Raw genomic sequence first — 27,146 nt, forward strand, 5'->3', positions numbered from 1 at the left:
AAAAAAACAAAGAAAAAGCAAGAAACTTCAACTCTAATGAAAATATCAAGTTAAAACATCTGCCAAAAACTAAGTAGAATCTACTGTTGTTATTTAGTGTACTATTAAACAAATCATGTAACTGCTCAAATCGCACTAAAACAAATTATTTCACGAGGGAACACCCTTTTGTATGATGGTATTTAATCATTCTGTCACCCTCGCCCTTCATAAATTTGAACTCATCAACACCGTCAGTCTATCGGCTGTCTATCTTGCAATTTTTCAAGCGCCACCTAACATGTTCGATCCCTCCACCCATCCTCGCCCGCGTCGTGTTCAACGCCATTCCATCTATGACCAAATGTAGTGTGCAAAAGAGCGCCACTCGCCACGGTTAATGCGCGCACAACGCCTTCATACGTTTATAAGTTGAAAATCGATTTGTTGTCTGTACCCGCCACATATTAATTTATACCTTCAAACATATAAATTCCGATTTTTTCTTGCTGTTGTTGTGGGAAATCCTCATTTTACGCCGCTTGTCTGCTGCAGTTTGCTGCTTTCTACACATCTTCTCTGCCTTATGGCAATGCTTTTAGCAAATTTATTTTTATAAATTCGTAAATATTTTTATAATAATTTTTTTTTGTTATTGTAGGTGATATATACAAGTACACCTTTGCGCTATACCTAGTTTGTGAGTGAATTTTATTACTGCCGAAATATTTTTTCGAAATTCTTTTGCCAACAATTTTTGTTTGTATGCGAAGCAAACGGCCCACTGCCGATATTGGCCATACCTCCGGCGTTTAGTCTTTGTTCTTGCGGTTGTTTGTGTTCAGAGATGTTACGGATCTTCGACTGCAATTACGAGTGGTCGAAACTTCCGTTCAATATAGACTTCTGATTGGGAATATTGTTCAGATCGTTTCAGACTATTCTTTGTAATAAAAAGTAATTAGAAAAGTCAAATGCATTTTAGAAGACGCGTCATTTGGAGATTAGAAAAAATCAATTTGGGTTTTAGAAGGCATTAAAAAATCAAATCCTTTAATTCCCTTACTACAATCATACTAACCGGCATTTTCCCAACCTTCCAGCGAAAATAGGAGAATGTTACGCAAAGCACCAGTAACTGGTGCTAATCGGATGCAGATGGAGACATTTGGTGCCCACACTTGTAGCGCTTAAGTCTGAGCTATATGAATTTAAATTGACTAGAGTTTGCCTATTGGTTGAAATTCAACTACTACATACATCAATAAACCTTGCTTTCTTTTCATTTCATTTTCTATTCCTTATTTTTCTTTCCTTTCCTTTGCTTTTAACTTTATTAAATTGTTTATTTTATTTTATTTTTTTGCCTAATTTTTTTTTCTATTTTCTTACTTTATTTTATTTAAATTTATTTTATGTTACTTTATTTTATTTAAATTTATTTTATGTTACTTTTTCACTTTATTTAAATGTATTTTATTTTATTTTGTATTTCTTATATTTTATATTTTTTTTTTATTTTATTTTGTTTTTTTTTTTTATATTTTATATTTTATTTTTTTATATTTTATGTTGTTTTTTTTATATTTTTTTTTTGTATTTTATTTTTTTTTTTTTTATATTTTATTTTTTATATTTTATTTTTTTATATATTATTTTTTTATATTTTATTTTTTAGGTTTTATATTTTTATATTTTAGTTTTTTATATTTAATTTTTTTTTTTAATTTTTATTTTATTTTTATTACAACAACAAAATGACTATAGAAAGAGATTAACACTGGAAATGTTACACATAATACATACACCACCAGACATACGACTAAACTTCAAAACAGACACGATCAACGTCGCTCACTTGTAAATACAGTTACAACAAAATCGACAGTACAAAACTCCACGCCAACGCGAACGGACGTTTAACTCAAAAATGCATGTATGTTTATAAAATATGGCATATTACATGTATGAAAATTTGTTTTTACATTGTTTTGTATAGTCCCTTGAAGACGGTTACCGACGTGTAACCGAAATATATCGGAATGAAAAATAAAAACTGGTGTTTTTATTACTAAATATATTGACCTCGAGCCGGTACATATAAAACCAATATATTTTTATTTTATTTTTTATTTTATTTATTAGCCAACAAAATAGTAAAAATTGTTGCAACCAACAAAAATATAAGTACTCCAACTGGAATATTCTCGGTTGTTTTTGTAAATATTTTTAATATAAGCAAGAAAATTACACATTTACTCATATTTGCTAACTCCCGCGCTTTTTGACCAACAACAGAACTCCTCTTCGTTCATTTGGTCGCGAGATCGAATTAGTGTAAAGATTCTCATAGTTTAGATACGTGTTTGGCATTTGTTTCGGTGTCATTTTTCAACTGATATTTCAGCGCTCTGTTTAGTTTTTTTTTATGTTTTGCCCTGCCCTGCTACTTGAGACGACCTAACGATACATATACAACTATTTCGGAACCATTGACGACTGAACTATTAGGGACGCGATCAAATAGGTATGCAAAGGACGACAGACAATTGCCATTTCGTAGGACATCACAATGTTAAAGGTCAGATGCGAGAGGACAAAACTAGAGCTAGTACCGTCTCTTAATGAGAAATCTTTCCCCAACCTTTGAGAAATTTATAGCTCCAACGTTGATATCAAACTTTATCTCCCAATTATTTTCCAACAATTGGGAAATTTCAAGCAATTTATAGTCATCTTCGAACTAAATTTTGAAATGTTAAAGCTCTCCAGCTGATCAAAATAAAACAAAGGAAAGTTGGGTGAATTTCGAAAAAAAAAAAAAACAAACAAAAATACTTGGGGCGATTTACCTGAGAAGAGTTAAGGACGTGCTTCTCTTCGTATTTGCGTCGTGCTCCTTTTAATATTCCCTACAAATTGGCTGGTAGGAGACCCACATGTTTTATGGTGACTCCGAACGGCATCTGAAAGGCATTGAATTATGAATTTTCACTGAGAAGCTTTTCATGGCAGAAATACTTCGGAGTGTTTGTCAATCACTGCAGAGGGGTGATTAGAAACACGTTTTTGTAATTGAAACAACTGTTTTTCTAAATTTTTAATGTTACTTTGCCTGAGAGGATTTCATAAAACAAGAAAGAAATTTATGTATGATTTTGCTATACAAAAAACAGGACTTTTTATTGAGAACCTAATGATATGGACTACAGTCTAAAAAAAAAAACAACTTGTAATTTGAGAAGCATGTTGATGCTCTAATAAGACTCAGGCTCGAATGTTTATTGGGAATAGTTGAGTAGTTCTTTGGAATTTGGTTACTATAAAACCGTGCTAATATTATACATTATTTTATTTCATGCAGAATCGAATCAAAATTTACTAAGATTTCTGCTTCACACCGAATTCTGATAAAAAAAAAATATTTAAAAAATTCATTACCGTCGCCGCTTATGGAAATCGAAATATCCATAATATGTACGTATGCTATTTTTTCTGTATATAATCGCCGGTGGGTACGTAAAGAATTTCTGGCTGCTAGCGGCAGATAAAGTAAAATGCGGAGAAAAAGTGCAAAAAATAATTATGTTTTTCTAAGAGAATTATACACAAATATTTATCGTTCATTATTTTTATTGTAAATGTTTTATGAACTGACTTTAAAAAGAACAATGTGCAAACAAATGAACGGGCGTTTACACACATATATTTTTAGAAATGTACAAATATCTGGTTTTTAGGTAGCATGTAGTCATCTTATCTTAAATTATCCACCACCTCAACCCACAATATATAGGGTACATATGCACACTGTCGGGAATTAAATTGGACCTACAATTCATTAGAATTTTATTTTCCTTACTTTTCAAATAAAACAAAAAAAAAAAAAAGTTGACTATTGGCCTCAGTGGGTTTCCGAAGTATTATGACTCCTTATGATGCCTAATTTAGTAGTTTATTCGAGAACTCTGATTAAGATGTTATAGAAACACAGCACAGGTCATGGGATGGTATGGTCTGCTACTGAATACTTTTGGATTGATACCGGAATTCAAACATTACTTTGCGAAAAGTGGTAATGTAGACCTGAGCTCAGAGTTTTACAGGGAGCGAAAGGTAAGTTGTTATTTATTTACTTTTCGGGTCAAACGTCAAGTCTGTGAATATGCTTGATTTTTTTAAAGAAATATATGCCTTGAAATAGCTGAATTCCTGAATAAGGAAAATAATGAAATAAGGCAAAGTAGCTTTTGACTTTACATTATCCACTTATGCCTCTATTATGATTTTGATCCACACTGTAGTTTTATAAAAAAATCTCTAAGAACATACGTATGTTTTTAAATTTTTCGCAATAAACGCGCGTGCTCTGTTCCTCGAATCTATTTTTTATTCCCAGCGTCGATCATATGTATACAGGTGTCTACTCGTATTAGCGGCGTTTAATTGGAAGCAATGATTTGATATTCTCGCTAACATTAGCTATGTTTGTATCTTTGGTTTTTTTGTACATGAGAATATCTATATAGATTCAGAGATATGAATATACATATTTGCTATATGTATATCTATATAATACCTTACTAATACAGTAGACATTTTCTAGATTACGTTGCCTCACACCTTATGTACTCACACGTCTCGCGACCTCTCTCCACATTTCATCTATTTTTATACCATTCATGGACATAAGAAGGGGCATTAACTTTGGTCCGCTACGAGATCTACGGACAACTTTGGAGAGAAAAAGAGACAGGCCCTTTTATAAACGTATCGAAACGATCGGCATGTTGAACCTCCTGCTTGACCCAATACGGCTGCTTGTATCAGAGTTTAGATCCAAGCACAGACAATTGTTATTCGTTCGTTAATTTTGTCTTTTTATTTCATTTTACTCATATTTATTTAAATTTTTTTTTAATGATAGAGGATTCCAGGTTCGAGCTCAAGCCAACAGTTTTTCATTTCAATTTTTTATTTTATATTTTCATTTCTATTGCTTATTTCTTCCCATTTCTTTTTTTTATTTATTTATTTTTTTTCATATCTACATATTTAATATTTTTTTTATTTAATAAATTTTTTTTGTTTTAGTTTTTATTTTTATTCTTTATTTTTTTTTTTTTAGTTTTGCTATTTTTATTTTTTATTTATTTTTTAGTTTTGCTATTTTTTTTTTATATTTATTATATGTTTATTTCTTTTTTTATTATTCTCTGTATTTTAATTATTAGCTATTGTTTTTAAAAATTTTAAGGTTTTAAAAATCTTCAACAAAATGTTTAAATCAATATTTAAAATTTTGGGAAACTTTCTATCGAGTGTGCAGTTTTGTAGTCCAATTCATTTTAGTCTGGCGAAGTGCATGTTTGAAGTTGGTTTTGGATTTTCTTCCATACAATGTTTGAAATGTTTTATTTTTTATATGAAAGAAAATCTAAAACAAAACAAATTCAAACATTTTTTTAAAGATTTTAGAAATCTCTTGAATTTTCCAAATTTTTCGAAATTGGTTTACATAGTTTTCGTTAGATAATTCAGTAAGTTATTTTTTTTAAGTTGGCGAGAATAAAAACCAAAATGACTGATACATTTTGCAAACTTTTTTGTTGCTATTATTTTACTCGCAGGTGTATGCATATTTTTTACATTGTTTTATAGTTTAGGATAGGATAGGTTAGGTGGTAGCTTCCCTGATAAGGATAGCTCACTTGGACAACACGAAGGTCCGTTGTGATACCACATACACCAAAAATAACGGTGACCTAGATCCAGCTACTTAGAGAATCGTTGGGTAGCAACGATTAAGCTCCGAATGATACCGATCTCAACTTTGGATATATCCTCGGGAGATCCAAGTGAGTCGCGACCGAAGTACTTTCGCCTAATTCTGGCAAAAGCTGGACAATCAAGCATAAAGTGATTTGGTGATTCCACCTCATCATCCTCCATACAGCTGCAGCAGGATGGAGTTTCCAGTATATTGAGACGTACCGCATGGATACCCATGGGACAGTGCCCTGTCAAAACCCCAATGACCATTGATAGGTGAGCCTTAGTGAACCCAATTATTTCAGCAGACCTCCTTCTGGCCGAAAGTGGATGGCAGGAGGTCTGTTTTATAGTTACTATATTATATTTGATATTGCTGCATCTTTTTTATTTTTTTTATATCTTTTCTTTGTTTTTTATTAAAATTTTTTATGATTTTCTTTCCTATTTAATTCGTTTTTAGTTTTAATTTTGTTTTTGTAATACTTTTTTTTATTTTCTTGTCTTCTGTTTGTATTTTAATTTTTCTTATTATTATTTATTTTTTATTTTTTAAGAATTGTTTTAATTTTGTTTTTACTTTTGATTTTAGTTTTATTTTGTTTTTATTTTTTACTTTTAGATTTTTTTTTTTAATTTTTATTTTTTTAGTTATATTTTTTTAGTTTTTTATTATTATTTATTTTTTAAGAATTGTTTAATTTTGTTTATTTTGTTTTTACTTCTAAATTTAGTTTTATTTTGTTTTTATTTTTTACTTTTACTTTATTTTAATTTTTTTAATTTTTATTTTTTTAGTTATATTTTTTTAGTTTTATTTAATATCTATTTTTAAACTTTATTTTTAATTTTTATTTTCACTTTAATTTTTTTTTAATTTATTAAATTTTTTTTTTTAATTTATTTAATTTCTTTTTTTGAATTTTTTTTTAATTTTTATTTTGTATTTTCGATTAATTTTTATTTTGTGTTTTATTTTATTGGTTAGCCAACTTTACTCTAAAATATTTAAAATAATATTTCTCTTAAACTCGTCGTGATGATGGTTGTTAGAAATCGCCGGTTTCGATCGGATTAATTGTTTTCAAGGATCAACGCCATTACTCTCCAACTAGAAAGCCAGACCAAAGAAATTTTCTTGAAAATAACTCCTTTATTCTAAAACACGAGGTCGTCAGCTAGTGAAATCATTATTTGCGCTCTCTTCACAATGTTATTTATTATTAACTTTCGTTTAATAGTTTAGAACAAGCAGAGTAGCAACATTGAGAGCGGCATTTTGAAAAACATTTTAAGCAAACAAACGCTCATGCGCAGAATGATTTAATTATTCAATCTTTGCAAAATATTTTATTTTTATTTTTTTGAGACATAGCCAATAACATAATGCTTTTAAAGCATATATACGAATTATTTTTTGAGTGTTAACAAACATGCGTGCATACATCTTGTCTGGTTGCTAGTTAATCAACGACTAGCTAGCGCCAATACCAAACGATGATTCTACTCTTGCCAACACTGTCACAGTTTAAATGTTGGTGACCACTGATATAAATTAACAATATACCTCACCATCAGGCAAACTCTAATCATTCATGAAAGGTATACGGCCTTTTGCCTAACCGAATACCGTTTTGTCCTTTTCTTTTTTTACACGTTTCGATGCTAAACAAATATTTATTTTTTAAGCAAAAAAAATGTGGAAAAAAAGTATAATAAACATGTAGATTAAATAGCAACAGGAGCGAAGAACATACGCATAAAAAGCATTTAAAACATCAAGCAAAAAAGGCCGTCAGGCCTGGCGATCAGGTAGAAAGAATTATGAGGTCATAGCCAATTTGATAGTCACCCACAGGGCGTGTGTTAATATGCGAAACATGCTGAGGGAAAATGTCAATTTTCTTAGAGATATTACTTGCATAATATTAAAATGTTTCGTTTTTTATTTGCTTTTTATTTGCTCGTAAAAAAAAGTTATTGCAAATTAAAAATATCAAAATTAGAAATTACTGCATATTCAACATCATTCCCTTGCATGTACATATATAAATATATACAGGTCTGCGCTATTTCAACTGATATTTGTAGTAGTGATATTTATTTACATTTAAATATAATAAATTAAATATGCTGACAGTTTAAGAGGTTAGATATTCGCTCGATACACAAACTAGGGAGGTTGTGAATACTCACATTCAACATTCGCCTTCGCCAACAAAAAAAAAATGGATATTGATTTTCAAGTAACAAACATTAAAGACTTTCAAGTAATAAAAAAACAGTTTAGAAAAATTTCGAGGTTTTATTGAACAAAATATATTCTATAATTGGCTTAGTCTGAACCAGTGGTCACCAAAATTGAAACTGTGCATACCAAAATTTTAACTGTGGCTGTGTTGGTAAAAGTTAAATCTTCCTAGTCGTTGATTAACGAGTAACGCAGCAAGACGTATGTAAGCAAGTATTAAGTTCACAAAAAACAATTCGCAAATGTACTATAAATATAGTATTTTATTGCTTGAGTCTATCAAAAAATTTTAACAGAATATGTTGCTAACATTAAACAAGCAAAACAGCCTCTCCCGAAGTTGCTACTCTGCTTTTTCAGCGACTACCAAACAAACGAGAATAATAATATGTGTGAATTGAGCGCGAATAATTATTTCACGTGGTCTAAACCAAAAATGGCTTAAACTTAAAAAAAAAAACGTTTAAAAACAAAAGCTAATTGGGTTCACTTACTAAGTAAGTTTCTTTAAGGTAATTGGTATTCGGAGGCCACCGTGGTGTAATGGTAGCATGCTCCGACTACCACACCGTATGCCCTGGGTTCACACCCCGGGCAAAGCAACATCAAAATTTTAGAAATAAGGTTTTTCAATTAAAAGAAAAATTTTCTAAGCGGGGACGCCACTCGACAGTGTTTGGCAAGCGCTCCGGTGTATTTCTGCCATGAAAAGCTCTCAGTGAAAACTCATCTACCTTGCAGATGCCGTTCGGAGTCGGCATAAAACATGTAGGTCCCGTCCGGCCAATTTGTAGGGAAAATCAAGAGGAGCACGACGCAAATTGGAAGAGAAGCTCGGCCTTAGATCTCTTCGGAGGTTATCGCGCCTTGTATCTATTTAATTTATAATTGGTATTCACACCTTCACTCGTATACGTGGCTGTCTTGAATTTTACATTCGAAGCATTACCAACACATTCAACCCGCACCTGGCGATTCGTACCACCTAGAAAAAGTTACATTTTATGCCCGTTGTGGGAATTGAATTATAGCTCCGCTGGTGATAAACGAATTAATGAATTTTCCAAGCACATAAATTTGGGACACAAAAATTACTTAAAAACTTCAACTAAAACTGGCCAAAGAATATTTTTATGAATGCGTCACAATTTTACATAGGGGAAATCCCAATAAATATAAAAGTTTGGCAATGTGGTCTTATGCTAGAGCTCGCATTTCTGGTTGAATTATAAAAGCAGTCCTGTGTTTAGTTTTAAATTTTTCAAATGACATGGTAAGTCTAAAATCTCAAAACTGCTTTAAAGCAAAGCAAAAAAGTTTAAAAATTCTAAGAATAGAAAACTATAGACACGTCTGGTTTTACAAGACCAGGAAGTTTATAAATTTGAAAAGTTTTAACTTGTATACATTTTCGGTTTTAAAACAAAACCAAAAAGTTTAAACTTACGGCTTAAAATCTAGATATGTTTCATTTGTGAAAAGTGCTGTAAGTCATAGTATCTTTTTTTTATAAAATTGTAAACATATCCGATTTAAAATTGAAACCAAGTACTGCGCAGAAATGTAGTACAAGAAAAATTCAGATTTATGCTCAAACGACCGTACATAAAACAAGTAAGGAAGGCTAAGTTCACATTACATACTCAGCTGCCAAATTATAGCTTGCAAAACTTTTAAATTACCTTCTTTTAAAAGTGGGCGGCCACGCCCATTGTCCAAAATTTCTAATCTGCGTCATAAGGTCAACCAACCTACCAAGTTTCATCGCTTTATCCGCCTTTTCGGTTTTTAGAAATTTTCGATATCGAAAATTGGGCGTGGTTATAGTCCGATTTCCTTCATTTTAAATAGCGATCTGAGATGAGTGCCCAGGAACTTACATATCAAATTTTATTAAGATGTCTCAAAATTTACTCAAGTTATCGTGTTTACGGACAGACGAACGGACGGACATGGTTAATTGAATTTCTTTTTTCGCCCAGATCATTTTGATATATAGAAGTCTATATCTATCTCGATTAGTTTATGCCATTACGGGGTACCGTTATGCGAACAAATTAATATAATCTGTAAGCTCTGCTCAGCTGGGTATAAAAATCATTCAGAAGCTATAAAACAGGTCAGATAATAGAGAAAAGTGATTAAAAATGTTCGTCTGAAAGAAAGAGCTGCTAAAATTTGTTAAAATGTGGATAATATCAAGGCTGAGATCTCCGTTCAGATAGCTCTTTGTGGACGCCTTAGTTTCTTTGTCTACGCCTTAGTTTCATTGGATAAAATAGAAAGATTGCAGCTACGACATGAGCTCTAAGGTGGTTCTTATTTTTTGAGGTGCGCTAAAAGCCAGCACTCTGTCTTCAGTAGCAGTGGTACAATTGGTTTCCCGCTTAACATGAAATTGGTGACCTTAAACGGGAGAGTTAACAAGTCATCAGATCACTGAACTGCAAGAAACCCAAATGAGTCATAACGATTTTAATGGATGTAAAATGCGAGAGCTCAAGGATAAACATAAGTACACCTCATAACACTTCTATGGTGGTTTTATAAGTGATGAGCCCTTTTATAATTTTAGGCTGTAAACTGCATATTCAAATAGCACTTCAAGTAGCACTTTTCCTACGAATGTAGTCTTCCATTACCGCATTATAAGGGCATGATACAAATGATATTTATAGTCTGTCTCATACATTTTTTTCCCGGAGATGGTTATGGGAATGAGAGTGTAAGTGGGAGAGAAGGGGTGGGACTGCGACTCGGAGTGAGAGTGAGTAGGAGTTGGAGAGAGGTGGAGTAGAAAGGAGATTTAAAGTAAGACGCGTAGAGAGATATGAGAGTTATTTATGGCACTTAGCTTTAGTTATTACTAAGCTTAGTTTTGGTCGGTCACAGAGAATAAACAATCATCGAAATACTTTCTAAGATACACCATACCAGGAATAATTTTGAATTTACCTAGCCTAGAGCTCTTTTATCAGTATAAACCTAAATATCCTGGATTGGGTGTGCCGACTACGTCCGCGAAGTACTTTGCTAGACAAAAAGAACTATCAACATACAGTTGGGAAGGTGCAAGGGCTAGGCTAACATGCCTGTGTATGCCAGGCGCATTGAACAGAGCACCAAAGGAAAGGTTAAACGTAAATTTCATTCGGACATGTGGAAATCAAACAAATACGGGCACGCGGTGGTATTAGATGACATGACAAGGGGACGATTAAGCGGAAACACAACCGACCTAACGTCCGGAACCAACCATATCACGACGGTTTTTAACTTTGAGGTGCAAACATAAAATATCATTCAAGGTAGGAATACGAGGAAGACCTAGACAGTGGTAAAGGCATTATAATGTACACACACGGCTCGATGGAAAACGGAACTGGAGCTGAAATGTACTCAAAGGATGTGCAGGTTAATCAATCGAACCGACTTTCTGACTCATGAGGTGTCTTCCAGGCAAAAGGAGCAGCCAGACTGCTCCAGGATAGTACGGTGCCGGACATCCTTTTTAGCTAGTTCGTCCGCTTTTTCATTCCCATCTATTCCCATATTCCCTGGGACCCAATATAGATGTATGCTTCTCCCTGTCCCGATTCTCTCCAGAGACTGCTTACACTCTAACACGCATTTAGATGCTGTGCTATTCGAGATTATTGCCTTAATTGCTGCTTGACTGTCAATATAAAAGTTAACACGGTTGCAGCTTAAGCTATTCTCTTCCAGGGTTTCTACTGCTTTGGTTACGGCTAATATTTCCGCTTGGAAAACGCTACAGTAATCCGGCAGCCTGTAGGATCTGCTTATTTCCGGATCAGCGGAGTATACCGCAGACCCTACTCCTTCCACTACTTTGGAACCATCGGTGTACACATGTATCGCCTCGTCCGCCATTTACGCACCCTTGCGCCAAAACCTAACCTGACTTTTGCGATATTCTACTGTTTTGGAATTCCGAATCCTCTCCACCTATAATTGATATTACGGATTAAAATGACGTGACAATGGAAATTAATGAAAAATTGGCACCACTGCGCAAAACTACAAGGTAAATGATATGACACTGGCCGTAAACGCCCTTCTGCGATATTACTAAAAATTAAACAAATATCCTTGTAATGAAAATGAAGGCTTTTTATGGACATAGTACAAGCATCATTTGCACTTTATTTGTTGCTGTGAATTAAGCTTCAAGTAGAAAATTATGCATTATTATACATAAAAGCAAGTGTTCAAGTGACCAAAGGCTGCTACATAAATTCGATTGTCATAAGTTATGCGATTATAACTCGAGATAGGATAATACGAAAAAAAAATAATAATATATAAAGACATATTCTTACTAAACTTTGATTTTTAAATTTTGACATAGAAATTGCAAAAATATTTGAAGTAAAACTGTAGCGCACATCACTTGGATTGGAAAGCGCTCCACCTTTATATTTTTACTTCTCATAAATATTTTTGCAATTTCTATGTCAAAATTTAAAAATCAAAGTTTAGCAAAAATATGTCTTTTTATAAGGAGACATTTTTCGCTGATTTTTGTCCATTTATATAAAGGAAGTGCTTAAAAATTTATTTTATTTTTATTTTCTCCTTTTCTTCAATTTTCTCGGCGTCTTATCCTATCTGTGAAGTTTTACAGTTGTAGCTCAATGAGAACTTAAAATCAATCCCAAAATTCCTTCCGTTTCGTACGATTTTTCTAAATATCTCATCCCGTGCGCCCCCTAGCGAATCTTTTTGTATAGTGTCATCGAATTAAGTTTGAAATTTCAAGTCTCTAGCTCATCGAGAATTTACTTAAAAGCTGGTTTGAAAATTTTCAAATTCTTGTTGCATTGTCACGGTGTTCTAACCTACACTGAACGAAATGGTGCTAGTAAAATCAAAAAATCGGTTCTGTTGTTGTTGACTTACGGAGATTCGGTGAAATTGATCGAATTATGGTTAATTCGACCGAGTTCTTTGTCAAGCGAACAAATTAGTTTAGTCATTTCAACAGAAGAGAAATTGTCGCTCTTAAGTTAACAAAATTGTGTAAAATTGACAGATTCCTAATCAATCTAACTGATTTTTTTGTTAACACAACTGATCTCACTGGTCATTTCAACAGCGATCAAAGAGAATTTTACGCTCACTGCGCTCTCTACTTTGTACTTATGTATGCTGTGTACTATATGTATGCACATATTTACGTATGTATATGGCGGCGCCGTGGTGTGATGGTAGTGTGCTCCGCCTACCACACCGAAGACCCTGGGTTCACACCCCGGGCAAAGCAACAGAAAAATTTTAGAAATAAGGTTTTTCAGTTAGAAGAAAATTTTCTTAAGCAGGGTCGCCCCTCGGCACTGTTCGGCAAGCTCTGCCATGAAAAGATCTCAGTGAAAACTCATCTGCCATGCAAATGCCACAACATAGGTACTTTCGTACAAAGCTGTCGCAACAGCTTTTTTGTATCATTTGACTACTAAAACGGTCAATTACGAATCAACGATTTGTGCGCAGTTGATTCAACATCTTGTTGCGATGGATAAAAATTTACAGAAATGTCAGTTGAATTGACCCGTATTTCGGTTGATTTTACCAGTATTTTTCTTTCTGTGTATGTGTAAATTTTCACGTTTGTAGCTCAATGAGAAGTTACTTAAAAATCTATTGCAAGATTTGCATGAAAAGCGGACAAAAATTCAACCGACCTAATATAAAGGAAGTAATAAATGTTTGATAGCATTTTATATCTACTAAGCCCCACTTGTAGAACGACAAGAACATTTTTTAAGCTCAGAGTTGATTTAAAAAATGTGTCAAAAATATATGAGTCAGGTTGACTCTGAGTTAAAAAGTTGGTTTGCCTTTCTGTAAGTGGGCCGGACTAAGTATACGCAAATGAATTTTGATGGTATAAATCTATAATTGGTCCTTATTTGGGCTATCGATGGTGAATGATATCTGTGTTTATTGGGCTTTTATATTCGAGATTTGAGGCGTTTCATACAATTGTTTCGATGGTGTAATTTTGGACTTAAGCTGTTTTGACTTGTGACTATAGAATTAACAATTACTCATACCTTAACCGAGACAATGCAATTCTTTGCGCCTATAAAATCCGACGAGAGTACTACAAACACATTACACTGATTATACGGACAAGAACACAAAAAGGAAAACAACTACAAGGATTCGTCGTTAGGAAGTGGAAAGCAAAGCAAAGCTACATAAACCTATTTACATGTTTTACACAATTTTCGTTATGTAGAATAGATGTTAATACTACACCCCACCACCACAGATAAGGTGATTTAGGGTTCGCTACTACAACGCCTCTCCATTCAAATCACGGCTGGCTAAAAGCTGACGCTGGTACAAGTAACGAGATCTGCAAGGAACTGCTGCGCATGTGCTACTTCTGCAAATAGTACAGCAAAATCCCGGGTAATGCCAATACAATATGAAATCAAGCAGCAAAATGCAGCTGACGAATGAGGAAAATAAGCAAATAGCAAGTTACAGACTGACGACAAAAGAAAATTGGGAAGGTAAAATAAAGCAAACAGAAGCATAAAAGGACAGCATGATTTGCGTTTTACTGTGAGATGCTGAGATGCAAGAATGTTTGAAAGGGAAAAGGTAAAGAACAAAAAAGCGAAAGAGGGTAGTGAAAATATTTATAAAACATTTCACAAGGCTTCAACATCTGCAATTTATATAGTACATGCTTTATAGATACATATACTTGGCTAGCTTGGATTATGGAAAACCGCATCGATAGTGTCGCAACATACACGATACGCTGCAGGTGTGGCGCAACGAACATTGCCAATATGTTGGTAGTTGTAACTTTGTATACATACATATGTACGTACATATATGCATGAATCGAGTGATAATGAAGGGGCGAGGCCATGTCATGCAATTGTGAAATTGCCTTGGCCGCAAGGACACTCATCAGCATCGATTGGAGTGTGTGGCAACACAACGTTATAACTTGGGCGAGGTAATACTAGAAGAAGCAGCGATAGCATTAGCAAAGTTCCGAGAAATTGTAAAACTGCAGAAGTAGCGAAATTAAGATGCTTAGCTGCATGCGATTTAGTAGAGATAGCAGGATTGGATTATAAGCAGCTTTGCGCCTATTTGTTGGCACTTGATGCGCACATGCTGCTCACACACCTCACCCACCCACCCACGTACGCTAAGCTGGCGCAAGCACTCTTTTGCTGTTGCATATTGTAATCTAGTAATTCTCCTATAGGGTTTTTGTATACTCAGCTGAGCAGAGCTCAGAGTATATTAATTTTGTTCGCATAACGGTACCCCGATATAGGCTTCTATATATCAAAATGATCTGGGCGAAAAAAGAAATTCAGTAAGCCATTTCGGTTCGTCCGTCAGTCCGTCCGTCTGTCCGTGAACACGATAAATTGAGTAAATTTTGAGGTATCTTAATGAAATTTGGTATGAAGTTCATGGGCACTCATCTCAGATCGCTATTTAAAATGAACGAAATCGGACTATAACCACGCCCACTTTTTCGATATCGAAAATTTCGAAAAACCGGAAGTGCGTTAACTCATTACCAAAGACGGATAAAGCGATGAAACCTGGTAGGTGGGTTGACGCAAAATAGAAAATTAGTAAAATTTTGGATAATGGGCGTGGCACCGCCCACTTTTAAAAGAAGGTAAATTAAAAGTTTTGCCAGCTGTAATTTGGCATTCGTTGAAGATATGATGAAATTTGGGAGGAACGTTACTCCTAATACCATATGTGTTTTAAATAAAAATTAGCAAAATAGGATGACGAACACGCCCACATTTAAAAAAAAAAATTAAGTGAAATTTTAACAAAAAATTGAATATCGTTGCAGTATACGTATATGTAAGTATGTCAACATTCAACTCCAGTAATGATATGGTGTAACAAAATACAAAAATACATAAAAGAAAATTTCAAAATGGGCGTGACTCCGCCCTTTTTCATTTAATTTGCCTAGAATGCTTCTAATGCCATATGTAAGTCGAACAAAAATTCACCAATCCTTGTGAAATTTGGTGAGGGCAAAGGTTCTATGGTTGAAGCCACGCCCATTTTTTATACACAGCCGCTCGGCCTTTAACACGATAACTTGGGCAAAAATCGATATATCTTTACTAAACTTAGTTCACGTACTATCAGCACTCACTTTATCTTGGTATTAAAAATGATGAAATTGATGATATCGAAAATTTCGAAAAATTAAAAAAATTCCATAATTCTATACCAAATACGGAAAAAGGGATGAAACATGGTGATTGGATTGGTTTTTTTTGACGCAAAATATAACTTACAAAAAAAAAAACATTTGTAAAATGGGTGTGACACCTACCATATTAAGTAGAAGAAAATTAAAAGTTCTGCAGGGCGAAATCAAAATCCCTTGCAGTTATGGCAGGACTACTGGTCGCGTAATAATAAATAATAAATAAATTAGCGGTACCCGACAGATGATGTTCTGGGTCACTCTGGTCCACATTTTGGTCGATAACGCCTTCACATATACAACTAAGGGCTACTCCCTTTTAAAACCCTCATTAATACCTTTAATTTGATACCCATATCATACAAACATATTCTAGAGTCACCCCCGGTCCACCTTTATGGCGAAAAGGCGTCCAACCTATAGAACTAAGGCCCACTCCCTTTTAAAATACTCTTTAATACCTTTCATATGATACACATGTCATACAAACACATTCCAGGGTTACCCTAGGTTCATTTTCCTACATGGTGATTTTCCTTTATTTGACAAAGAATGAAGGAAAATCGTTCTAAAAAACGTCACCCTTGGTCTACAATTTCGGACTCTTATCGGACTCATAATTAAGAGCGCCTCAAAAATATTTCAGGGGTGATTTAAAAAAAATTATAAAGATTTAAAAAAATATTCAAATAAAACGAATTGATAGCTGAAGAAAGATAGCAAAGGCAAGTTGCTCCATTTTTATACCTTTCATGAAAATGAAATGGTATATTAATTTCGTCACGAAACCCAAAATTGTAAGTCCTTAAAGGAAAATAGGTAGACCCACCATTAAGTATACCGAAATAATCAGGATGAAGAGCTGAGTTGATTTAGCCATGTCCGTCTGTCCGTCTGTCTGTTTGTATGCAAACTAGTCGCTCAATTTTTGAGATATCTTGATAAAATTTGGTGAGCGGGTGTATTTGGGATTAGACATTTGTCGGAACCGGCCGGAACCGGTCGGATCGGACCACTATAGCATATATCCTCCATACAACCGATTTTTCAGAAAAAGAGGATTTTTGTCATATCTTACTCAATTTAACAGATTGAAGCTTCAAACTTCACCATATAATTTCGTATATTGTACATATTGTTGCCTGAAAAAATTGATGAGATCGGTCGTATATATAGTATATATCCCCCACAACCGATTGTTCAGATAAGAAACTTTTCGTAATTACTGCTCTATTTTAAGAGCTAGAGGCTTCAAATTTCAACGAATGCTTACGCATATAGCATATATTGTTGTCTGAAAAAATCATAGAGACCGGTGGTATATATAGTATATATCTCATACAACCGATTGTTCAGATAAGAAACATTGCGCAATTTCTGCCCCGTTTTAACAGCTAGTAGCTTCAAATTTCACCAAATGCTTACGTATATAGCATATATTGTTGTCTGAAAAAATCATAGAGATCGGTGGTATATATATTATATACTTCATATAAACTGTAATTTTTGCCCCTTTTTTAGGGCTAGAAGCTTCAAAATTCATCAAATTTCATCAAATAGTTACGTTTACGTCATATATTGTTGAAATACGTGATTCGTAGTCATAGTTTTTACACGGAGACCACAAAAAACCTGAAACTTTGCATCCTCACACAAAGTACCTACTTGTTTTTTATTTTATATTTATCTTAAAAATCGTTTGGGTGTGTAGATCTGTTCACTATATATTTCTTATCTTATACATCCGATTATTCGGAGATTACGAACGGGATAAGATTATTGTTCAGCCCCATTCATGAAAGGCATGAAGTCTTCGGCACAGCCGAAGACAGTCCCGTTCTTACTTGTTTAGTATTACCATTTGTATGTATCCATGAAAAAGACAACTTTGTCTCTCTCTCTCAGCTGAGTATCTAATGTTCGCTTGCACCCGAACTTAGCCGTTCTTAGTTGTTTTCATACATTTTTTCTATTTAATTCATTATTTGCTACTAAAAAGTTATACCGCGTTTCTTTTTTCTTTTTATTTTTATTTTTTTTTATACTCACACTGCCGTGCTTGTTTTGTCCGATCAACGACTTGTTCTATTTGCTGCTGTTTTTCCTTATTTTCATATACATTTTTTTCACATGATCCACCAGACATTTAGACACTTGACAAACATGAGAAAAACAAGCTTGCTAGCAGGCAATAACTAGCTAGCTAAATATGACACGCTGAGTACGCAAATTAAATGGAGTGATATTTTATTTCATGGTAAAATTTCTTTATTATTAATGTGCTATTCTTAACTTGGCCATAAGCCATATGAATAACTTTCATGCGTTTCATTGTATGTTGTGCTGTAGAGTGTACTAGAGATATACGCCGCCGATTAGCGACGTTTTTCGCACGCCGCCGCCGAATGTCAAAAATATCAGCGCGGCGGCGGCGGCGGCGGCGTTCGGCGCGTTACTATATTTTCTACTCTTTTAAGACTGTCTAGGCATTTATTGTTCATCTCGAAAATTGGTCCCATATGGTTGAAAGGGGTATCAAGGGTTGCGCATCACTGCCAGTTATAAAAATCCAATTGCGAAATTTAACACTTTCTAACCGTTCAAAAGTTATTTGAGAAAACAGGCGCTGCTTTCAATGCCAGCTTAACACGGATTTCGCATCACCGAATTCACCAAGTTATTAAAACAAAACACTTAAAAAAATTAAATAATAAATTTAAATGCTCACTTCGCATAATTTTTTCCAAAATTAATAAAGTACAATGAATTTAAATAAAGTGCCCCAAATCGAACATATTTTCAAATTGTCCTCAAATTGTTAAAAAAGCAAGTTACCCGAAAAAGGTGCCGAATTTTATATCCCGATTGGCTGAAAGAATAAGCGAAATCAGTGATGCAAAATCCTTTAGTAGGCTCCAGTGATTTAAATTCTCCTTAGAAATGATTCTCAGCTCACACTTAAGTTGCATATGTCTTCAACACGTATGAGAAGGGTTTGAAAAATCAATTTATTTGCTGAACTATAAAATAGCGTCTGAAATCTTATTTTTTATTTTCACACTTCATCGTTCAACACCCAAATCTCTTGGTTTGACATTTCCTAAAGTTGGCGGCCCTATCCCCAACTAGTCCCTTGGAGTGAATCACATTGGATATAGCCTATCAACCATGTTTAAATATGACCAACACGTGACGGCTTCTGTTACAAATGTGAATACGTAGGCACACCATGTCCAAATGAACGGGTGTTCTACTAGCCTAACGTAGCGGATAGTCGAACTAGTCTGAAAACTGAAGGCAGTCATCCATAATCAGCTCTTATATCATAAGGCCGGAAACGAAGAGTATTGAGTATTTTAAAACTTTTATCCTCGGTCCTTGTAAAGTTTAAATTATGTAGATGTCCACCATCACACATGAGTTACGCAATGATATCCACTTAGACTGCTCATGGTTTCGAGGGCGAAAACCTTTGGCCGAATTGTTACTCCCTAACGTCTCAATGTGTTTTTCTGGTGTAGCTCGGAAGCATAGCGCGACAAAAACATCCGTCAGAAAGTCTTCGGAGCTACACCTAGACCTTCTAGGAAAGTAACGTCGACGAAGGTATGAGTTCGAAGTCGCAGTCCTATGGATTCTGTGCTGGCATATAGTATAAGGGCCAGGATGCGTGGTAGCGACTGGTGGTCGGGATTGCTACTATTCGCACGTCGGGCATTGTAGCTCTTAAAAACAGCCAAAAAACTGAAGGCGCCCCTTGGCGCGATCAACAATAAGCCCGGATTGATGCTAATCGTTAAAACGATGCCACGAGATTCATGACTATTAGTAGAAAATTTATAGGAACCGTAAGTCGCCTGTGTGCGTGTCCAGCGTGTAGCCACAAATGATTTAAAGAAATCGTGTCGACGGCGGATATTAGAGTTAGCCCAGAACATATCCTTCGGTGAAATTGCGCTAAAAAAGTGTGACCATTTAAAGTATTTCTCGCTCTCTCCGCAAGGAGCTACTCCCGAAATTTTTTGAACGATCCACGAGATTTTGTGGCAAAACCCGCGGATCTTTCCGAAACGTCGATTTCCTTAAATACATATAAACAAAATCTATCCCAATATTATTTTTTTTTTTAATTTTCGCTTTACAAGCCTCCCAGATCTTCAAACATACCATTGACGTCAGCAGTATGTTTCCATATTCATTAGTTGTGGACAATGTGATACTTTGAAGTCCAACGATTCAATTCAGAGGTATAAGGCGATCATTTTGTCGACCACGCCGCCGGTATATAATAGAGCCTACGCCGACGCCGCCGATTAAGTGACCGGCGTAAACCTCTGAAGTGTACAGCACAGAAGAGAAAAACAACAGTGGCAATTTTTATTGAATTTTTTCAATTATATTTTTTTGTTTACTAGTGTAGCGGACAGATATGTTTCAGCCCGAAAATTGGATTGCCTACATTCGTGAAGTGAGCCTCTCTTACCCTCTTCTCTATTTTATACTACATTTTTCTTCTTATTTTTGTCTATCCCTTATTCTATTTATCTCCCTCCCACTCTCACTTCCTCTGTAACTCTCCCTCGCACTACCACTCTCACTTCATCTAGTCTCACTCCCATTCGCCTCCCAACTACCACTCTAAGTCTCACTACCACCCCCGCTCTCACTCCCACTCTTACTCTCAACCGAACTCTCGCTCCTTCCCCACTTCCACTCCAACTCTCACTCGCACTCCAACTCTTACTTCAATTTCCACTCTCACTCCCACTCACACGTTTATGGAATCTCGAATACGTTCTGAATACCTTCTTCAAATAAGGGGTCGTGGCAACGCCTATATTTCCAAACAATTTTTTTCTAAACCATTATGGAATCATAACGAACTTTTGAAATTTTTTTCCAAAGGGTGTTTCAAATTGTTTTCCTAAAAAACAAAAAAGTTTAACTCTTTGTATGGAGGAAAATCTAAAACACCCTTTGAAAAAAAATTGCCTAAAATCAATGTAAATTTACACAAAAAAAATTTCTCCCGATTGAAGAAAAATGGGACGGAAATGGCACTTAAGAAATTTTTTCCCCATTCGAAAGGCCAAACTTCTTCAAAATGAGAAAAAATTCTTCAAATTGAGGAATTTTTCCTCATTTTGAGGAAATGTTGGCCATGCGAAGAGGAAAAAATTTCTTAAGTGCCATTTCATTCAAGTTTTTTCTGAGTGTATAGAGAGCAATAACTCATGCTTTGCTAGATTAAAATAGATTGGACTACAAAACCGCGTACTCAAAAAAATTCAGCGAACTACAAATAAAAAGTTCGCAATGCTCATAAAACTTTCTCGATTTTTTTCGAAAATCTTCTTGCGTTTTGTTTGCATCTCGAAAAAAAATATTTAATTGATGAAATTTAATAAAAAATTGTCAATGCTATATGGGGTTAATATAGGAAGGAATTTGAAGTGAAATAGATGATTTTGGAATTTAAAGTACAGTTAAGATGCAAAAACTCAATATTTATTACAGAAAAATCTCTTCTCACGTCAAAAAAATGCAGCTTCAACATTTTTAGCACTTTCTTCTTATAAATGAAGGCTAGACTCACACAAATTCTGGTAACACTATGGACACATTCAGTCTGTGTGAGGTTATTGACCGGCCAGTTCAACCTAACCTATAAATGAAGACCCCATTGTGCAACACTTTGCTAGAGAATGTGGCTCAGTTAACCGCAAAAGCAACGCGGAAGAAACATATTGCGGGCGTGGATACCATAACGGCAATAAAAAAACACCTTTTCGAGACGCACGCTAAGAGGCCAGCAGTGCAATTCACATCACATCATCTCTATTGTTTATCTTAGATTTGGACTTGTTCTTTATATATACACATAAAAAACAACAAAAGTTAATTTGAGCAAACTTTATTGTTTTTATTTATTTATTTTTTTTATTCTTGCCATATTCTGGCTTTTTTATTATAGTATTAAATTTATTTTTATTTTGTTTATCTTTTCTGCATTACAAATATATTTCTGGAAGCGTGTGCTTCTCTACCTCCTCCGCAAGCAATTTGCAATCATTGCTTTGTTGATGACCTGCTGCTGCTGCTGCTATTTGGAATATATATTTATGAGCAAAGCGTTCCTAGGCACACTTTTGTAAGACATTAAATTATAAAAATAATTATTATATCTAGGCATTTAATATAATTTAATGGAAACACACAATGGAGGAAAGAGTATACACAAAGCGAGTGATAGTCGGATTTACAAAAGTAGTGGCGGAACAGTGCATTTCTCAGGAACTGAAGTTGAACTAGTTGAGAATTGTATGGCGAAAATTTGTTGAGAATTTAACGCGTGAAAAAATTTAGTTACCAATGAGTGATGTCAGATGTCGATTCAACGAAGATAAGGAAGGATATCTAAGCGTCTTCGAAACAAAATGAGAGATGAAAAATGATACGTCTTCGAATCGGTGATACCCAGTCTAATTCGCCTCTCAAATTCTCCAACCGTACTCTAATGTAGTTCTCTAATCAATTCAGCTTTCCCAAACCATTGTACTGAAGAATAACGTTGGATAACTAATGAGCCAAAAACTGCGTTTTGAAATATTTGATGATCTCGGCGTTAAATAAATACTCATATGATTGCCACAGCGGGCCGAGTGCACACTAATGAGTAAGTATGTAGTTAGTTATGGTACACTAAAAAAAAAATATATATATAAATAAATTGAGTAAAATTTCAACGTAATGAGTAAGAATTTCTTATTTTTCTGTAAAACTTTTCATTGATTTGTTTTCAATCAAGAGTTATTGAATATTTCTCACAATAAGTGTGTATGTACGTTACTCACAAAAATAAGTACACACTTGATTTATGCTGAAAAAACTCAAATGCAGTGGCTCACAGCTTAATTAATAATTTTCATCCAAAATATCGCAAATTCCTTAACAGAAACTACATCCAAAAAAATATCAAAGGTTATTCAAAGTAGAGATATACGCCGCCGATAAACACCGCCGCCGCCGCCGATTAGGGTCGTTTTTCGCACGCCGCCGCCGAATGTCAAAAATATCGGCGCGGCGCGGCGGCGTCCGGTGCGGTACTATATTTTCTACTCGTTTAAGACTGTTTAGGCCATTTATTGTTCAAGTCGAAAATTGGTCGGATATGGTCGAAAGTGGTATCAACGGACGCGCATCACTGTCAGTTATAAGAAACTAATTGCGAAACTGTTCAAAAGTTATTTAAACAAAACAGGCGATGTCAGTATAACACGGACCCAATTCACCAAGTTATTAAAACAAAACACTAAAAGAAACGTTATATAATAAATTTATATAATCACTTTGCATATTTTTTCCAAAAAAAAAAAAAAATTACCCAAGGCGTTTCAAATTGTTTTCAAGTTGTTGAAAAAAGCAAGAAAAGTGCCGATTTTTTTAAAAATTTTATATTGCGATTGGCTGAAAGAATAAGCGAAATCAGTGATGCAAAATCCTTTAGTAGGTTCTAGAGGCATAAACACTCCTTTGAAATGTTTTTTACCTCATACTTAAGTTGAGAATATATGTACGTATGAGAAGGGTTTGAAAAATCACTTGGGCTTACATTCAATTGTTTATTCGCGAAACTATACAATAGCGTCTGAAATGTCAATTTTAGTTTTAACACTTCATCCTTCAACACCCAAGTCTCCCGGTTTGACATAAAGCTGGCGGCCCTATTCAAAACTATTCCCTTGGAGTAAATTACATTGATTATAGCCTATCAACCAAGTTTAAATATCACCTACACGTTACGGCTCCTTTTACAAATGTGAAGACGTAGGCACATATATGTATTTACCAGGAGAGGCTTTGTCCTTCGCAAGAACACTCAAGTGGTGAAGCAAAAGCTTTCCCAAACCAGTGGAAAAAATGACCGTGTGTGCTACTACCCTAACGAAGTGGACAGTCGAACTAGTCTGAAAACTGAAGCTACGCGGTCATCCATAATGAGCTCTTATATCATTAGGCCGGAAAACAGCAGTAAACATCATTCAACTTAAAATCGGTCTACTTTCATTATAAAATATCGTTTTGATTTAACGAAGACTATTGAAATCAATGATGTGAACACAAACGTCTACAAACTCTGGTCTACATTTTAAAAATTTTATCCAGGGTCCTATGTGAAGACTCTCTAGTGTGTACCGCATTTTCTCTTTCCTCTTTGTGTCTATTATTTTTGTATAACAAAATTATTATAGCAATAATAGTCACATGGTCTCGATTTCGGAAAAGATTTTTTATATTTTTTAATTTAATTGCTTTTGGTTTTAACTTCTTTATTTTTTTCCAATTTTTTTTATTTAGTCTTTTTTAATTTTTATATCCCGTGTTTGGTGTTTCAAGGTTTTTTTTTTTTGACCTTTCGTTTTTTTATTTATATTTAATTTTTGCTTTAAATTTTTTTTATGACCGTTCAACTTTTACTTTCTCTACCTAAACATGTTTTTATTGTTTATTATTTATCTATTTATTTGCGTTTCTTCATTTTTGATGGTTTTGCATCTTTTTATATTGTTGTTTTTATTTGGATTATTTTTAAATTTTGTTTATTTTATTTTTATTTTGTTTTTTATTTCATTTTTTTTAATTTTAAATTTTTTTATTTTTTTTTTTTATTTTTTTTACTTTTTTTAATTTTTTTTATTTTATTTTTTTTTATTTTTGTTTTTTTATAAATTTTTTTTTTTTTTTTATTTTATTATATTTTTTATTCTTTCGTTAATTTTTTTATTTTTTGTATTTTGTAGTATTTATTATTTTTTTTTTTTTTGTTTTTTATGTTACTTTAATTGTCCAACTTTTGGTTTTTATATTTTGTATATTTTTATGGTATTTTTTTCATTTTTTGTTTTTTTATTTTAATTTTATTTTAATTTTGCAATTTTTTGTTTTTTAATTTTATACATTTTTTCTTTGAAAATTATGTTTATACGACGTTATATTGTTTATTTTATTTTCTTATAATAATAATTTTATTGATTTATTTTAGTAGTTATACTTTTCTTTATATTTTGAAAATTGTTTAGGTCTTAATCCCTATAATCCTTCCTGTTGATTTTGTTTTATATTTGTATTATTTATTTTGTAACAATTAATGTGATTTTTTTCTTTTTTTATATATACGTTTATTTAGCCTTACATTTATTTCATTTTGATTTCTTTTTTTTTATCGTTTTGTAATGTTTTAAAAACTTGTTAGTTTTTTTATGTTTATTGTTCTTTTTTTATTTTTTTTATTTTTAGTGAATGATATTTGATTCTATAGTACTTTCTTATTCTTTTATATTTGCTGACAAGGGTTTTGTTCACCTACCACACCGAAACAAATTTTTTCAATTAGAAAAAGGTTTTTCGGTTTCGGAAGTGTATTTCTGCCATGAAAAACCTCTCAGTGAAAATTCATCTGGCTTGCAGCTTCCGTTCGGAGTGCGCATAAAACATGTTGGTCCCCCGTCCCACAAATTTGTAGGAAAAATTGACGAGCACGACGCAAATTGGAAAGAAGCGCAGCTTTTATTAATCTCTTCAGAAGTAAATCGCTCCAATTAGTTATTAATTTAATTTTTTTTATGAATTTATTTTTCATTTCGAGACGAATATCCACTCGTCTTTACCATTTGATATTTTATAATTTTTTAACAATTTAATGTTCATATTTTTCAACATTTTAATTTTCTGGAAGTTTTTATTTTCATAAGCTCAAGGCCAAATTTAAATAAAACCACAATTGTTCATTGAATTGGTAATTTTCTTTTTGGTCGGTATTTGGAATTCATTCTGAAGTCGTCATCAGGATCATTAAAATCTGTTCCATGGACATTTTTCTGATTTTTTATCATTTGAAAATTTTTTTTATATTTATATATTTTTTTAAATTTCTTTTTAAATGATTTATTTTTGTAAATTTTTTTAAACGTTTTTTTTTTTTTTTGTATAATTTTTATCTATACTTTATTTTACAGTTAACTCTTTTTAGTAAGTAATTTATTTTAATTTTTGAGCTTAATTAAAACTCTTTTTATTTACTTACCGTCAGCATCGACTTCATTTATCATGTCTTGCAGTTCGGCTTCTGTTGGATTTTGTCCCAGCGATCGCATGACGGTACCCAATTCTTTTGTCGTGATGGTGCCATCACCATCTTTATCGAAGAGCGAGAATGCCTCTTTGAATTCAGCGATTTGTTCTTCTGTGAGTTGGTCAGCCTGAAATGGAGGCAAAAATAAGAAGTGTAAGTTAGAGAACGGATACGACAAATTTTTCTTAAAATAACTTTAAAATTTAAGAGTTTTTAATAAAACTGAAGTTTATGAAAAATTTTCGATGTATTGCAAAAAAAGAAATCTACTACAAGAGACATTGTGTATTTGAAGGAGCATTGTAGGTACGCTCACTGAAAACAGTATTGGCTCAATGACTTTTTGCAGTTTTCGTCTAGTTTTGCTTTAGAAAATTTTGTTCCTTATTTTTTTATGAAAGTCTATACAAACATGTACTAAATTCTATATAAGCGGATGTTCAAGATCTTACGCAAAATTGGCAAAAATTCAAATTGAATTGAATTCAAAATACGAATCTTCAGTAAAATTTTAAAATGTTCACCAAGATTTTATAGAATTTTTCTGAGTATGCTGTTTTGTAGATTATTGAATTTTGGTATAATGTTAATCTTAGTCAGCTTAAAAAAAATCCAGATTTTTGGTAGGATCGATTTGGTTTCGTGTTCTTTGATCAGGAGAAATCTAATTAGCTTGGTGTATCTATTTATGAATCTCAATCACTGAAAGTTTTAAAATTTTCGCTAATTTTTAGTAAGATTTTGACCATTAGTTTATATTAAAT

General features: G+C 33.4%; 1 protein-coding gene across 4 annotated transcripts in view; it reads right to left on the reverse strand.

Annotated features, from left to right (window-relative positions):
* Positions 1 to 27,146, reverse strand: part of Cam (Calmodulin) — a 122,522-nt gene that overhangs the window by 31,513 nt on the left and 63,863 nt on the right. For all 4 annotated transcript variants that reach the window (XM_067772056.1, XM_067772057.1, XM_067772055.1 and 1 more), the window contains one exon: positions 26,335 to 26,509. In XM_067772056.1, coding sequence (XP_067628157.1) covers positions 26,335 to 26,509 — 175 coding nt within the window. The remainder of the gene's footprint in view (positions 1 to 26,334; positions 26,510 to 27,146) is intronic.

The sequence above is a fragment of the Eurosta solidaginis genome, chromosome 3, assembly GCF_040869045.1.
Source record: "Eurosta solidaginis isolate ZX-2024a chromosome 3, ASM4086904v1, whole genome shotgun sequence".
In the NCBI taxonomy this organism is placed as follows: Eukaryota; Metazoa; Arthropoda; class Insecta; order Diptera; family Tephritidae; genus Eurosta; species Eurosta solidaginis.